We start from the raw sequence: 12,229 nt of genomic DNA, 5'->3' as shown, positions 1-12,229 counted from the left end.
AACCCTACATCACAATTACTTGCCAATAATTCTCTAAATTCTTTAAGGAGTTGCTTTCGTCTCATCAATGACTTAATGTTTATCCATAACACAAATTACGTTGTCAAATCATTAATACAAGAGAATTCCATAAAAAATGGACAAAGTTTTCTTTGTAAAATGAAAAAAATTCAAACTAACCATGGTCCATTGGACACCTCACATGAGGATTTCAAAATATTCACTTTCAAAATCATACAAGGAATGACATGTCCATTTGTCAATACTTAAACTCTAGATCATAAGCACTCGATAATAATTCTAGACTTTATGAAGAGCCGCATCCGTCATTAATGAAAACATTGCGTTTATGACACATTTCACAGATATGAAAGTTGTATCGCAATTGCTTCGCCATCCTTTGAGCCGCTGCCTCTACATAGATCGGCAATGCACTTCCACAAACAAGCAAAAGTAAATGTAGTCAATATGCATACACTCAAAATTCAATCTATGGATCTCATTAATAACATTAAACGTAATTCTTTCGCAAGATACATAAATGCCAAAAAGTGAAACATAACATAAAGACCCAAAACACAGAGCAATTAAAACAAGGAAGTGAATCATAATACAAGAAAATGAACTCAATGAGCTACATTTTCACAAACACTATCTTATTTGTTAATAACTAAACCCTACATCACAAACACTTGCCAACAATTCTCTAGATTCTTGAAGGAGTCGCATTCGTCTCATCAATTCACAATGTTATGTATTATACATAATACAAATTATGTTGTCAAATCATTAATACAAGAGACTTTCATTAAAAAAATTGGACAAAGCTTCCTTTGTAAAATGAAGAAAATTTCAAACTAACCATGGTCCAATGGACACCTCACATGAGGATTTCAAAATATTCACTTTCAAAATCATAGAAGGAATGATATGTCCATTTGTCAATACTTAAACTCTACATCATAAGCACTCGCTAATAATTCTTAGACTCTATGAAGAGTCGCATTTGTCATCAATGAAAACATTGTGTTTATGACGCGTTTCACAGATACGAAAGTCGTATCTCAATTCCTTCGCCATTCTTTGAGCCGCTGCCTCTGCATAAATCGGCAATGCACTTCCACAAACAAACAAAAGTATATGTAGTTATTATGCATGTAATCAAAATTTAATCTATTGATCTAATAACATTAGACGTAATTCTTACACAAGATACATAAATGCCAAAAAATGAAACACAACATAAAGATCAAAAACACAAAAGTAATGTCAATGTCATAGTAGGAGCAAAGTCTCACTAGTCATCATAAGGGTCGACACGCGATGGCATGTCACCCTCATCCTCAACATCTAGAGAGGTAGATGCCTCCTCTCGGCTTCGCTTTTTAGGGCAAAGCAAGGGAACCACATAGTCTCTAATAAGAGACTCATCGGTGTCAAGCGCAGCACATGCTCGTTCAGATGATAAGCATGCAGCCAAAACGGGAGATGTACCACACCCAAGCTCCAAAAAAATACCTCCACATCGACAAAGCAGCTCAACAAAAGCTGCAACAAAAGCCTGGCTCCGCTGCATCTCACCCTGCCAAGGAATCCCTGATCCTGATCTAGCTAAGGAAGGCTCAAGAAAATGGTGTTTCATGAACGAATCTGAAGGTTGGAGACCCAAGCGAGAGAACATAGTGGTGCTCTCAGCCACAAAGCATGCTGGCTGCATCCCAATCCTGTGTACCATAAGTAGCATAGAGCACTGGCACTGCAAATCAAATTACAAAACCACAACATTGAAGAAAGAGCTTTAACAAAACTATACAATACTGAAATGAAAACAATACCTGAATTCGACCAGATAAACTCTCAACATATCCATATGAACTATGATGGAGCACTATAATGCGACGATGTACCACCATCTGTGAAGCACGATAGAACCTCTCCACCCATCCAATAACCTCTCCTATTCATAGGTTCTTGTAAGAAAAAACTACCGATATTATGAAATAAGATTAATGCAAGTAATCAAACACAACACAAATACCTGCAGTAGAAGCCATAATGAGCAGCCATCCAAAATCTGCAAGTGTAGAAAAAGTCAAATGGATAGCAGATCGTACATGCTCCTTAGTACAAATATCCCAACGAGATGGAGAAGAAGAACCAATATGCAATCCACCATAAGGAAGATCCAAGAAGACAAAATCTGCGGCCCACGAAACAGACTTTCCCCCAGGAGTGTATGGCACACCGCTTGAGCGAACTCGAGACATATGTTGATGCACAAGATTCCACGATACATTGCGATTACCCTCTCTATAGTTTGCAGCGATAGAAATGTAATCACCAACAATAGCAATACATCGTGTATCAACAGGAGGCATTGGGTAACGCAAAGGAGACTCCAAAACATAGACAAATTGTATGCTCCTCCTAACAACAATCAAGCCCGAGGAGTCTACGACAACATATTTATGATATGTGAACTTTTTCACAAAGTATTAATAAAAGTCGACAATAAAAATTTCAACACTTACCATGCTCTATAACATCCTTCTCAATAGTGGTATCAACCACATTCTCCATCCTCTCACTAGACAAGTGGACACCTTAAAAGACATATACAACATTTTTTGAACCTACAAGAATCAACAGCATGAAAACATAAAATTTAAAGAATGACATAAGCATACCCGGTTGTCTCGCCTCTGAAGTAGCAGGTGGTGGTTGTCTCGCCTCTGCTGATTCATCCCTAAGAATGGTTTCTCGAAGCTCTTTCTCTCTCTCAAGGATGTGACCCTGCACCATATCTAACCACCATGGACATGTATCTCTCTCCCATGTTGTCAAAGTGGGCATGCTAGGGGGGTACATATATGTGTCCTTTGACGCAGTCTGTGCCCACTGTCTCACCACAAATGGGAGAGTTGGCAAGATCCCCTTTGAAACCAAAAGTGACAAAAACCTAACAAGAAACAAAAACATTGAGCACATGACTCGATAGTGACATACAAAGCAAGATCAAAATTGTTACAAACCTGTAAGCCAATCGTTGAGCTGCCATTTGAAAAGTATCAACTTTCTTGAGTGCTTGTTTCTCTACATATTTGCTTTTAGCCTCCAAAGAAACCTCCAAAGGATAGAGAAAAGGCCTAGCTTCAAACTTAATTTCATCAAAGTAGAACCCCAATGTGCATTCATGTGGCAATGGTGCCCCTCCTGGCACATTTGAAATGTCCAAAACAAGTTGTGTTGCTCTCTGATAGACACGAGCAAGGTAGCCCTCTCTACGCAGCCAACTACAAATTAAAAAAAAGCAAATTTGTGTTATTTAAACAAATATTATCTCTTAGACAAAGCAAGCCAAACATTAAATAACTAGTAAATCATACTCACTGTCGAAACAAATTATCTCCCTTCTTCAAACCAAAAGCAGTCCTTGTGATCCTATCAGACTCGAGTAATGAAACCCATTGGATTTTATTCTGCATAGGGGCATCATGTAGTGCAATCAAGTTTAGCTTCTCTAAAGTTGCCCAGCTGTCATGTACCCATTTGAGTGACATAATCTTTGCCAACCAGTCTGTCCCAAGATTGGGATCCAAAATATTCAAGAGCTACAACACAATACAAAGAGCATGAAGTTTTACTTCACATCCATAACAACAATTAACACAATGACTATTGCTTGATTATTTGGTGAAGTGTACCTTTCCAATGCGTTCTTGATATTTATGTATTATCTCACGATGAATGCTTTTCTCCTCCTTCTTCACATCCTCTACAGGCATTCCTTGCTTGAGTTGAGTCAATCTAGACTCTTTCTCTTTAGCTATTTGAATCTAAAAAAGAAATCAATTTGTTTAAGAGTTATTCAAATGACTTAAAAATAATTTGCAAGCAAAAAAAAAACAAAACTCACATCATAAACTAGCATGCCAAGGTAGCATCGTGTGAGTGGATACCAAGGTTCTACACCTTTAGCATACTTTCTTTGCACAGATGCAATTAGTTTCTGGTCTTTGTCGGGGAGAGTTTCTAGGTACCTTTCATGTTCAGCTGCACATATGTGATTGGTGTTCACAATCTCATCCCGTATGTGAGTGGCCACTAAAGCATGCATGTTCATACTGCAAAAACCCATATTGATTTGTTTACATAATAAAGTATTCAACAACAAGATATATGCTTTAGTAGATACTCACACATTCATTCGTTGCAAGCTACTTAGCAATGCAATCTCAGGAACCTTGGTGGGATCTATGATAGTACAAAGGACCCTACAATGTCTCTCCTTTGAGGTGGAAAACTTCTCTTTGATAGCTTCAGTCCATGCAAGCATGCGATGGTTGCCCTCCCAAACATAAAACATGCGGTCTGACAGATCTGCAACCCTTGGTTGGCTTTTGAGCTCCAACTCATACTCCTCATTGATTTCTATCCAAAGAGGATCCCACTTTTCCTTGATGTCATCTTCAAAACAAGAAACCAAAATTTGTGAATTCAAAAATAATTTTTAAAATAGAAATTCACTTAACAAATTTAAGAAGCTTCAACTTACCTGTAGCAATGGTTTGCTCTCTCTTAAATGTCCAAAGTGACACAATGAAAGCTCCCTTTTCTTGCATATATCCTTCCCTTGCAAAAGCCGTTTTTAGTCCACCTAAATCATCTCTTAAACCTTTGACTCTAGCATATGGAATCAACCTACACAAAGGTATAGGAGGATAGTCGAAGCAACTGAACATACGTGTGGTATGAAGTACATCGGCACCTCTATGCATAAAAATATTTTGCTCCTCGTCAATCTCTGTAGCTGCAGTTACCTCATCTCGCATTTCCCAAGGGATAATTTGAAGTTCGTTTTCTTCAGGAGCCAATGTGTCATCAATTTCATGCATAGACCCTTGGTCAACATCCACAGAGTGAATCTCTTCCTCTTCAATGCCATGACACTCTGACATTTCTGTTACTGACACTGATGACACCTGTTCACTACTTTCAAGTGGTTGTGTAGACTTTTCATTACGTAGACTTTTCTTTAATCTTCCACGAGATGGACTAAAAATAAAATACACAATCAACATCTTAAAAAATTTGTACATTGCCTCTAAACATGAACTTTAACATGCATGTCTATAAGCAATGAAAACTTGCCTCTAAACATGAACGTTAACAATGAAAACATTGCCTTTAAACATCAATGTTAACATGCATGTCTATAAGCAATGTTTCAAACAGAATTTAATCTTTACATAGTCCATTGGAGGAGACAAAATAAAGATTGAAGACAAAAAATAAATACTATCTCCAACAAAACATTGCTTGTAAAGATGCACGCTAGCATGTAACATGTATGACTAGAACCTTTTTTGTGCATAAAAATAAATTCTAGAAATACAACAATATATTTTGCTACTTTAATGAAACATTGGTTTTAAACATGCACGTTGACATGCAGGTCTTTAAGTTGCCCTTCAATAAAATACACAATCAATCTTTGAAAATATTTGGACAGCACCTCCTTTGAATGTGGAACAAAATTTCAAAAAATATAATAATCCAATGGACACCTCACATGAGGGTTTCTTAATATTGAATATAAAAAACAAAAATAATCTCTTTTGAAACATTAATCACTATTCTCTAAACATGCATGTTAACATGCAGGTTTTTCGACACTAATTGAATTGAAAGCTTGGATGATTTGAAAGCTTTTTTTCATATGTAAACATCGTCTCTAGGCATTCACATTAACGTGCAGGTCTTTAGACACTAAATAAAATTTAGCAAGCTACAAACATTCTCGTCAATGGGTAGTTCTAGAAGCAATTTGCTTTTGTAAAAATATATACATTATTTTTTATACAATTTGCTTTTAGGCATGCACATCGACGAGCACCTCTACATGCATAATAATGGCACCTCTACATGAGAAAATGTACCTAACAGGAGGGCGTCCTTTACGTCCCGCCATTGCTCCTCTCCGATTTTTTGGTGATGTTGGCATGGAGATGCAAGCTTTGCGTAGATACTCGGATGAAAAATGCTCTAACGCTCACACTTCACAGGTGCTTTCTCACCTGCATGTGCAACTCAGACTCATAACCATATTTTGAAAGCCTCAAGAGACCGCACTTTCTTTTTGTGAATTCTGACAAGCTTTGCCTCAATTGTCTTGAAACAATGAAAACATTGTTAACTCGAGGCTCAATTTTCAAGATTGTACTCAAACCATTTCCTGATGACTTGGACCATTACACGACACTCACTCAGGTAGCAGAATATATCCGCATGTCGTCATAAACCAAGACTGCTGAAAGCATTTATAGCTCTATTACTAGCATCGCAATCAGCACAAAATTTTGACAAATTTCCTACACTTGAAAAATTAAAATCTCTAAAACTGAACTGTCTATGCAAATACAAAAGGTTTTTACTCAAAATTACAAGCTCTACATTGCATATTTTATTTACAAGCTCTATATTGCATACTCTATTTACAAGCTCTCCGCTGCATATTTCAATTACAAGCTCTATTTACAAGCTCTGCGCTGCATATTCTAATTACAAGCTCTATATTGCATACTTTATTTAGAGGATCTATATTGCATACTTTATTTAGAGGCTCTGTATTGCATACTATTTAGCAGTACAAAACTATGCTTACAAAACTAAAATGTGCTTTGGCTAAAGGGTAGTTAAGGCTTGTTTTAGCGAGCCAAAAGTCTAATGTGACAAAATCTTGGGATGAGAATTGAGGCCAGATGGAGGGTAATGGCTGCATCACCACCACCAAGGAGGTGTATTACTCAAGAACTCAACATCTAAGGCATAACCCAGGCCACTCACCAACCCCTAACAAAACTTACCTTCTGCTAGCACTTGACATGAGGTGGGAGATGACAAGGAGGAACCGACTAACAAAGGAAATCAAATGAGAGGGAAGATGCAAATCTACTGGCCAATAAGATTTAAGGTGCAAATCTACTGGCCACCCAAAAGCTAGTAGTTTCTACACGTGAACTGATAATACGCAGACCATTGTTGCGTACTCTCCAACATAATGCAAAACAGACACACCCAAAACCGTGTCCAAGAATAAAGTCCAGCTAATACAGAAGTTTTGACAATTGAATGCCTTCCATTCATGACTTCAAACCAAAAAGCCATGAGGAATTCTCCTTAAAAAGTTACGAAGACTTGCTAGACAGAATCTAGTATCAATCTAGCAGTAAGGCCCAAATTTTCCGTCCACATTTAAAACTTGAAAATGGATTACTGCAATGAACTCCAATAACTTGATGGACAGTAAGGCAGAAATAAAACCGTTTCGTAGAAAAATCATAAAATTTCTTCCACAGTGACAACTCAATGCTACAAAATCAGCTGCCAAAACTATGCTTACAAAATTGTGCTTACTTATCAGTCAGAACTGCACGCCTTGTGTCCCTCAGCTGACGAATCTGACGAATTTGAGCTTACACATCAGTACGAACTGCACGCCTTGCTTGAATCTTGCTCTCCATTGCCCTGAACTGCCGATTTGAACTGCTGCCGCGAACAGCTGCCGATTTGAGACCTTGCGCGAACTGCTGATTTGAGACTGCTCCCAAAGAGCGCACGTTAACGTGCGCTCACTGCTCAGCTACGAGCATCTTCGATCAAACACAGGGTAGGAAATGACTTCAAAAGACTTTGGTTTTTTTAGCCCAAAGACCTGTGCCCCACGTTAACTTGCGCACAAAGACCTGTGCCCCCTAGAACTGCTCCGATCGAGACCTGCACCACTTTGCGCCCAAAGACCTGCTCCCAAAGACTGCACGTTAACATGCATGTTTAGAGTTTCTTTGAGAGTTGTTGTGACACCTGCTCCCAAAGTGCGTGCCTCCAGAACTGCTTCCAGAACTGCATGTTAATGTGTGCTCACATTAACATGAGATCTTGTTAGAATAATTTTGTGTGGAGTAGTGATTTTGATTTGTCTTGAACGACGTTTGTTGGTGCATTCATTATTTTAATTTTTAATAATTTTCAATCATTAAATGTTCACGCTGCTAATTTTTAAAAAGTTTATATTAATTCTAATTGTATATTTCTTTTTGAAGATATGTTGAAAAGAAAATCGTCACTAATGTGTCTTGAATTGCGGGCAGGATATGCATTTGAATAATCATTTGCAACGTGCGATTCTGCATTTATGGCATCAGGATATGGAATAATCATTTGCATGAGAATCATGAAACGTTTTTGTTGCAAAAAAAAATAAAGTTTATATTAAATCATTTTTATTTATTTTTATAAACATTAAAAAACATATTTAGATTTGTTAAAAAGGGAATCGTCATCTTTGAAAGCTGTTGTGTCATTCTAGTGGATTGCAACTACAATGGGTTGTCAGATTACTATCTATGGTCCAGTTCGTGGTCAGAAACTTTTGTTACTTCTTGAAAACAAATTCCATGAATTACCTTTGCAGTCAGTGAGAGAAAGTTTTGGCTTGTTTACTTGTTCGTTTACTCTGCACCCATTAACATTGAATGGTGAACATGTAAAAATGGAATCCTCGAGGTCAGGTTCTGGTGAAGAGGTCTTTTTACTGGATCATGAAGTGTGCCAGTTTTTTAAAGTTCGAATAACAAACACTCATGAACATCAAGGCTCCCTGGTAAGTGAAGCTTCTCCAATAGTTCTAGATATTGGTTCAAGTGATGTCACAAAGAATCAGACCAGTGTCATGGATATAATTCGATCAATGCCCAATAAAAACAATCTTCATTCTGCTTTGAAGAAGACTAATGAAATTGTTCAATGTAAGGAGATTCCTGCTCAATACGATGGATATGTTGCATTTGAATTGCCACCAACAAGCAACGACAATACAATGGTTGGCATGGAGCAGCGTCATGATTGTCATTTGTGGACAGAATATGTCACTTGTAGTAGTGATTGATTTCCTGGTGCCATTCACTTCAGTAGGTGTTCAGGTCATCTCCGTTGTGTCAATGATGCATGTCCTTTCTATTTGGGAGCAAGAGTTCATAATGAATCACAATGGCGTGGTCATCTCTCTAAAGTTATTTCCATTGGAATATTGACACCTGAGCTGGGAACAGTGGTTTGTGTCCATTGCAATCAAATGCCTTTTTGTGTTGCAACATGTCCTTCTGTTATTTATTACTGTTTGCCAAAAGATAAGCAAAGAGTTACTCGATGTGCTATTCATATGGGAGAGCATAAGCACCCTTGTGTTCAGGGAAAAAATAGGTCTGCTGAGAAAATGATAGATTCGCTTTTGCAAACTAAAGCAAACCAAGATCCTTTCACAACTGCCAAGCAATTAGAACGTGTTGCTACCCAAGACGTGATAATAGATAAGCTAGTGATGGAAACTGCTGGCAAAAATGACACTATTGAAGATGGAGAGTTTTCAGAATTTCTTGATACCATTACTCCTCTATCTAACAAGCGAAGAATAGAGAGGAGCTTAGAGATTTCCAAGAGGTCAAAGCATTTCAGTGCAAAAGGTTTGGAAGCTGTCCTAGAACTCAAGAGCAGGTGTAGGTATCATTTCATTCATAGTGTACTTTTTCCTGGACAGCTTGGAGGTTCACAGCAGCCACATGTGTTCAAAATGTCGATCATAGGTCCAGGGAGTGGATTTGACTTGGTGAATAAGATGCGTCCAGGAGGAAATTTAGAGAAAATGTGGGTTCACTTTGATCATGTGCACCGTGTTCAAGGGTGGCCAACAATGTCTGCTCATGTCTACGACCCATTTGTGCGTGAATTAATGACAATTGCCACCTGTGAATTCATTGTTGAAAATAAATTTTCTCAAATATAGTTTTGGAAAATTTTAAATAAAGTGGTGCAAGATCAAGGGTATGAAAAGCCAGAATTCAGAGGGTTTATGGCAGATGAAGCAAATGCAAATTGGATTGCTGTTCGGACTGTTTACTTTGGTGGGGCAAAAACAAAGTTACCTTTTAAAGAACGATCATGTGGCTTTCATTGGGAGCAGTCCATGATTCAACATGCAGTGAAATGTATCCGTCCATCTTCACAAGAGGATCACAAAATCTTGTGCCAAAAATGGCGGAGTGCACCATTTGAGAATCAAGCAGACATTTGTAAAGAAGATCTACGCCAATTTTGGAAGGCAGGGCATGTTGTCGATGGAGAGATGGCTTGTTTAGAGACTTGGATGGCTTGGTGGGATGTAAGAGTACAACATTGGGGAGGGAGATTTGTAACACAGGATGAGTCTGGAATTTTTGTGCCCACAGAGGTTAAGCATGCAAGCATGCGTGCATCTATTGGTTACAAAGAGAAAATTAGCTTGTATGAGGCAGTTAGTGCAGACATGGCAATGGCAGTGCTACAAAGCGTCAAATACAATGCTTATCTAAAAGGTGTTAGGTCTGCTACTGGTCCTGGGATCGATGATCTCGCAAAGCGATTTTTGGGCCGATCATCAACAACGTCAGCTTCCAAATCCCTCATTGACTTGACACACTCTTCAATGTCTGAGATGGGTTTTCAAAGCCCTGAAATGAATAGAGCTCCCTTGCGAGAGAAGAGTGTTAAGAAGAAGCAACCAACATTTGTTGATGCAGATGAGCTAGTTGATGAAGACAGTCATAGACAATAATTTGTGACAGTTACAGAGCCGGTTGTAGGGCCAGATGTGCATCCAGAGACTAGCTGTGGAGTTGGTAAATATTGGCACGAGGTTAATGTTCCAAAGACACTTTGGGCTATAAGAAGAACTAAGCCTGGTCGAAGGATGACTTTATTTGGGATGGTTGATAATCAGAGTGTTAGATGTGCACGATACATCAATGAAGGGAATGACGATGTCACACGTGGAACTGCTGCTCCATGCTTTTGGGGACGCAGAAAGTATCCTGCCTCTGGTTCAAATCCAAGTGGTTTAGTGGAAGGTTTTTTGTGGTTTTGCAACTCCAATAACATGCATACATGGTGGATACATGAAATGATTGTAGGGGCTCCAGGTCCAACACCAGGTGTTTGGCATGTAGTGCAGGGAACACAATTGTTGCCAGTTGAGGTGGAGCACTTGCAAGCAAATGGATTTTTCCTTCAATCGACAACAAAAGCTACCAATTTAGGCAGTGGTTTGTGATCAAGAAATAGTGTTCCCAGTGCCTTCCGTCCTAGGTATAGGGATGGGAATATTGTTAAGTGGAGATCAAAGCTGACAAAAGAATTTCATACAAGGATTGATTTGGGGAGCACACTTGAAGAAAAATTGGTGAAATAAGTGATTATTGTGTGCAATGAAACACATGTTTTCTATGTCAGTACAGAGGGGTCCGAGGCAAAGGGGATAACATACTCAGTGACAATCTTTGATTTTCCACGATGCATATGTGAGGACTTCCAAAAGAGAGAATAAAAAAAACAGACCTACGTGCCGTGTAAACACTTGTACTATGTATTTCTTCATATTCTTGGGTTAGACTCACATGCCCATGAGTTCATGCACCAGGTTGCTTTATCCAAGGTAGAAATTTTTCAAGCTCTGGGGGGCACTAGGGCAGCTGTGCGTCCTTAGGATACTTACACAACATGATGTTCAAATTATATATTGCACACCGTTGCAGTAGTTTTTTGTGGGCATTTACGTTAATTATCAATCACCATCCTAGGAGTTTTTAGGTTGCAATTTTGAAATTTTAGGAAAATGTCGAACTTAAGGCTTCGAACACATAAACTTTCCATGTATTTAATATATTGTTGTCGTTTTTTGTTTGCATTTGGATTTACTACCAGCTTCTATCCTGGGAGTTGATAATTTTTGCATCTTTTGGATTTGCCTTGTAAGGAATTGCGTGAGTTCAGTTCCTTAGTATGCTCTCGACTATATTTTGTTAAAAATTATAGGTCGTCAATAGCATTGTGTTTAAATTTCTAAACTGTGTTTGCATTCCTTACCAACAATCGTGGTAAGGGAGTTCATGGTTTTGAATATATTGGCTTTACCTTGGATGACAACACAATTCTAAATCATATGGGTTTACCTCGTAAGAGGCACGGTAAACTATTAATTTATTTCCTTGGAAACTATTGGTCATCAACAAATATGTGTCTAAATGTTTTCAATGTCTTTGCTCGATTTAGTGCTCACTCAGATTTGCTCATTGCAGTAGTTTTTTGTGGGCATTTACGTTAACTATCAATCACCATCTTAGGAGTTTTTAGGTTGCAA

General features: G+C 38.3%; 1 protein-coding gene across 1 annotated transcript; it reads right to left on the bottom strand.

Annotated features, from left to right (window-relative positions):
* Positions 1-990: 990 nt before the first annotated feature.
* On the bottom strand, positions 991-5,971 carry LOC147418179 (uncharacterized). The gene is made up of 17 exons (XM_086507316.1): positions 5,940-5,971; positions 4,556-5,055; positions 4,200-4,467; positions 3,917-4,124; positions 3,705-3,836; positions 3,391-3,611; positions 3,263-3,293; positions 3,033-3,051; positions 2,908-2,959; positions 2,701-2,735; positions 2,532-2,603; positions 2,306-2,452; positions 2,039-2,200; positions 1,836-1,957; positions 1,733-1,756; positions 1,299-1,381; positions 991-1,117 (listed from the first exon to the last, which is right to left on the bottom strand). Exons 1-17 carry the CDS (start codon positions 5,969-5,971, stop codon positions 991-993), a joined length of 2,235 nt encoding a protein of 744 aa, XP_086363442.1.
* Between the last annotated feature and the right edge of the window lie 6,258 nt (positions 5,972-12,229).

Source organism: Adiantum capillus-veneris, chromosome 30 (genome assembly GCF_014529385.1).
Source record: "Adiantum capillus-veneris isolate H3 chromosome 30, ASM1452938v2, whole genome shotgun sequence".
In the NCBI taxonomy this organism is placed as follows: Eukaryota; Viridiplantae; Streptophyta; class Polypodiopsida; order Polypodiales; family Pteridaceae; genus Adiantum; species Adiantum capillus-veneris.
The sequence above is the reverse complement of the archived record's forward strand: the minus strand, read 5'-3'. Positions and strand labels throughout refer to the sequence as shown.

What these genes read in the sequence shown, in the direction of transcription:
- LOC147418179 (XM_086507316.1), bottom strand. Translation starts at nt 5,971, where the DNA reads ATGGCGGGACGTAAAGGACGCCCTCCTGTTAG. An exon ending in ATCAAGAACGCATTGGAAAG is followed by an intron (nt 3,612 to 3,704) that starts GTACACTTCACC and finishes ATTGTGTTGTAG; the next exon opens with CTCTTGAATATTTTGGATCC. An exon ending in CATTATGGCTTCTACTGCAG is followed by an intron (nt 1,958 to 2,038) that starts GTATTTGTGTTG and finishes ACCTATGAATAG; the next exon opens with GAGAGGTTATTGGATGGGTG.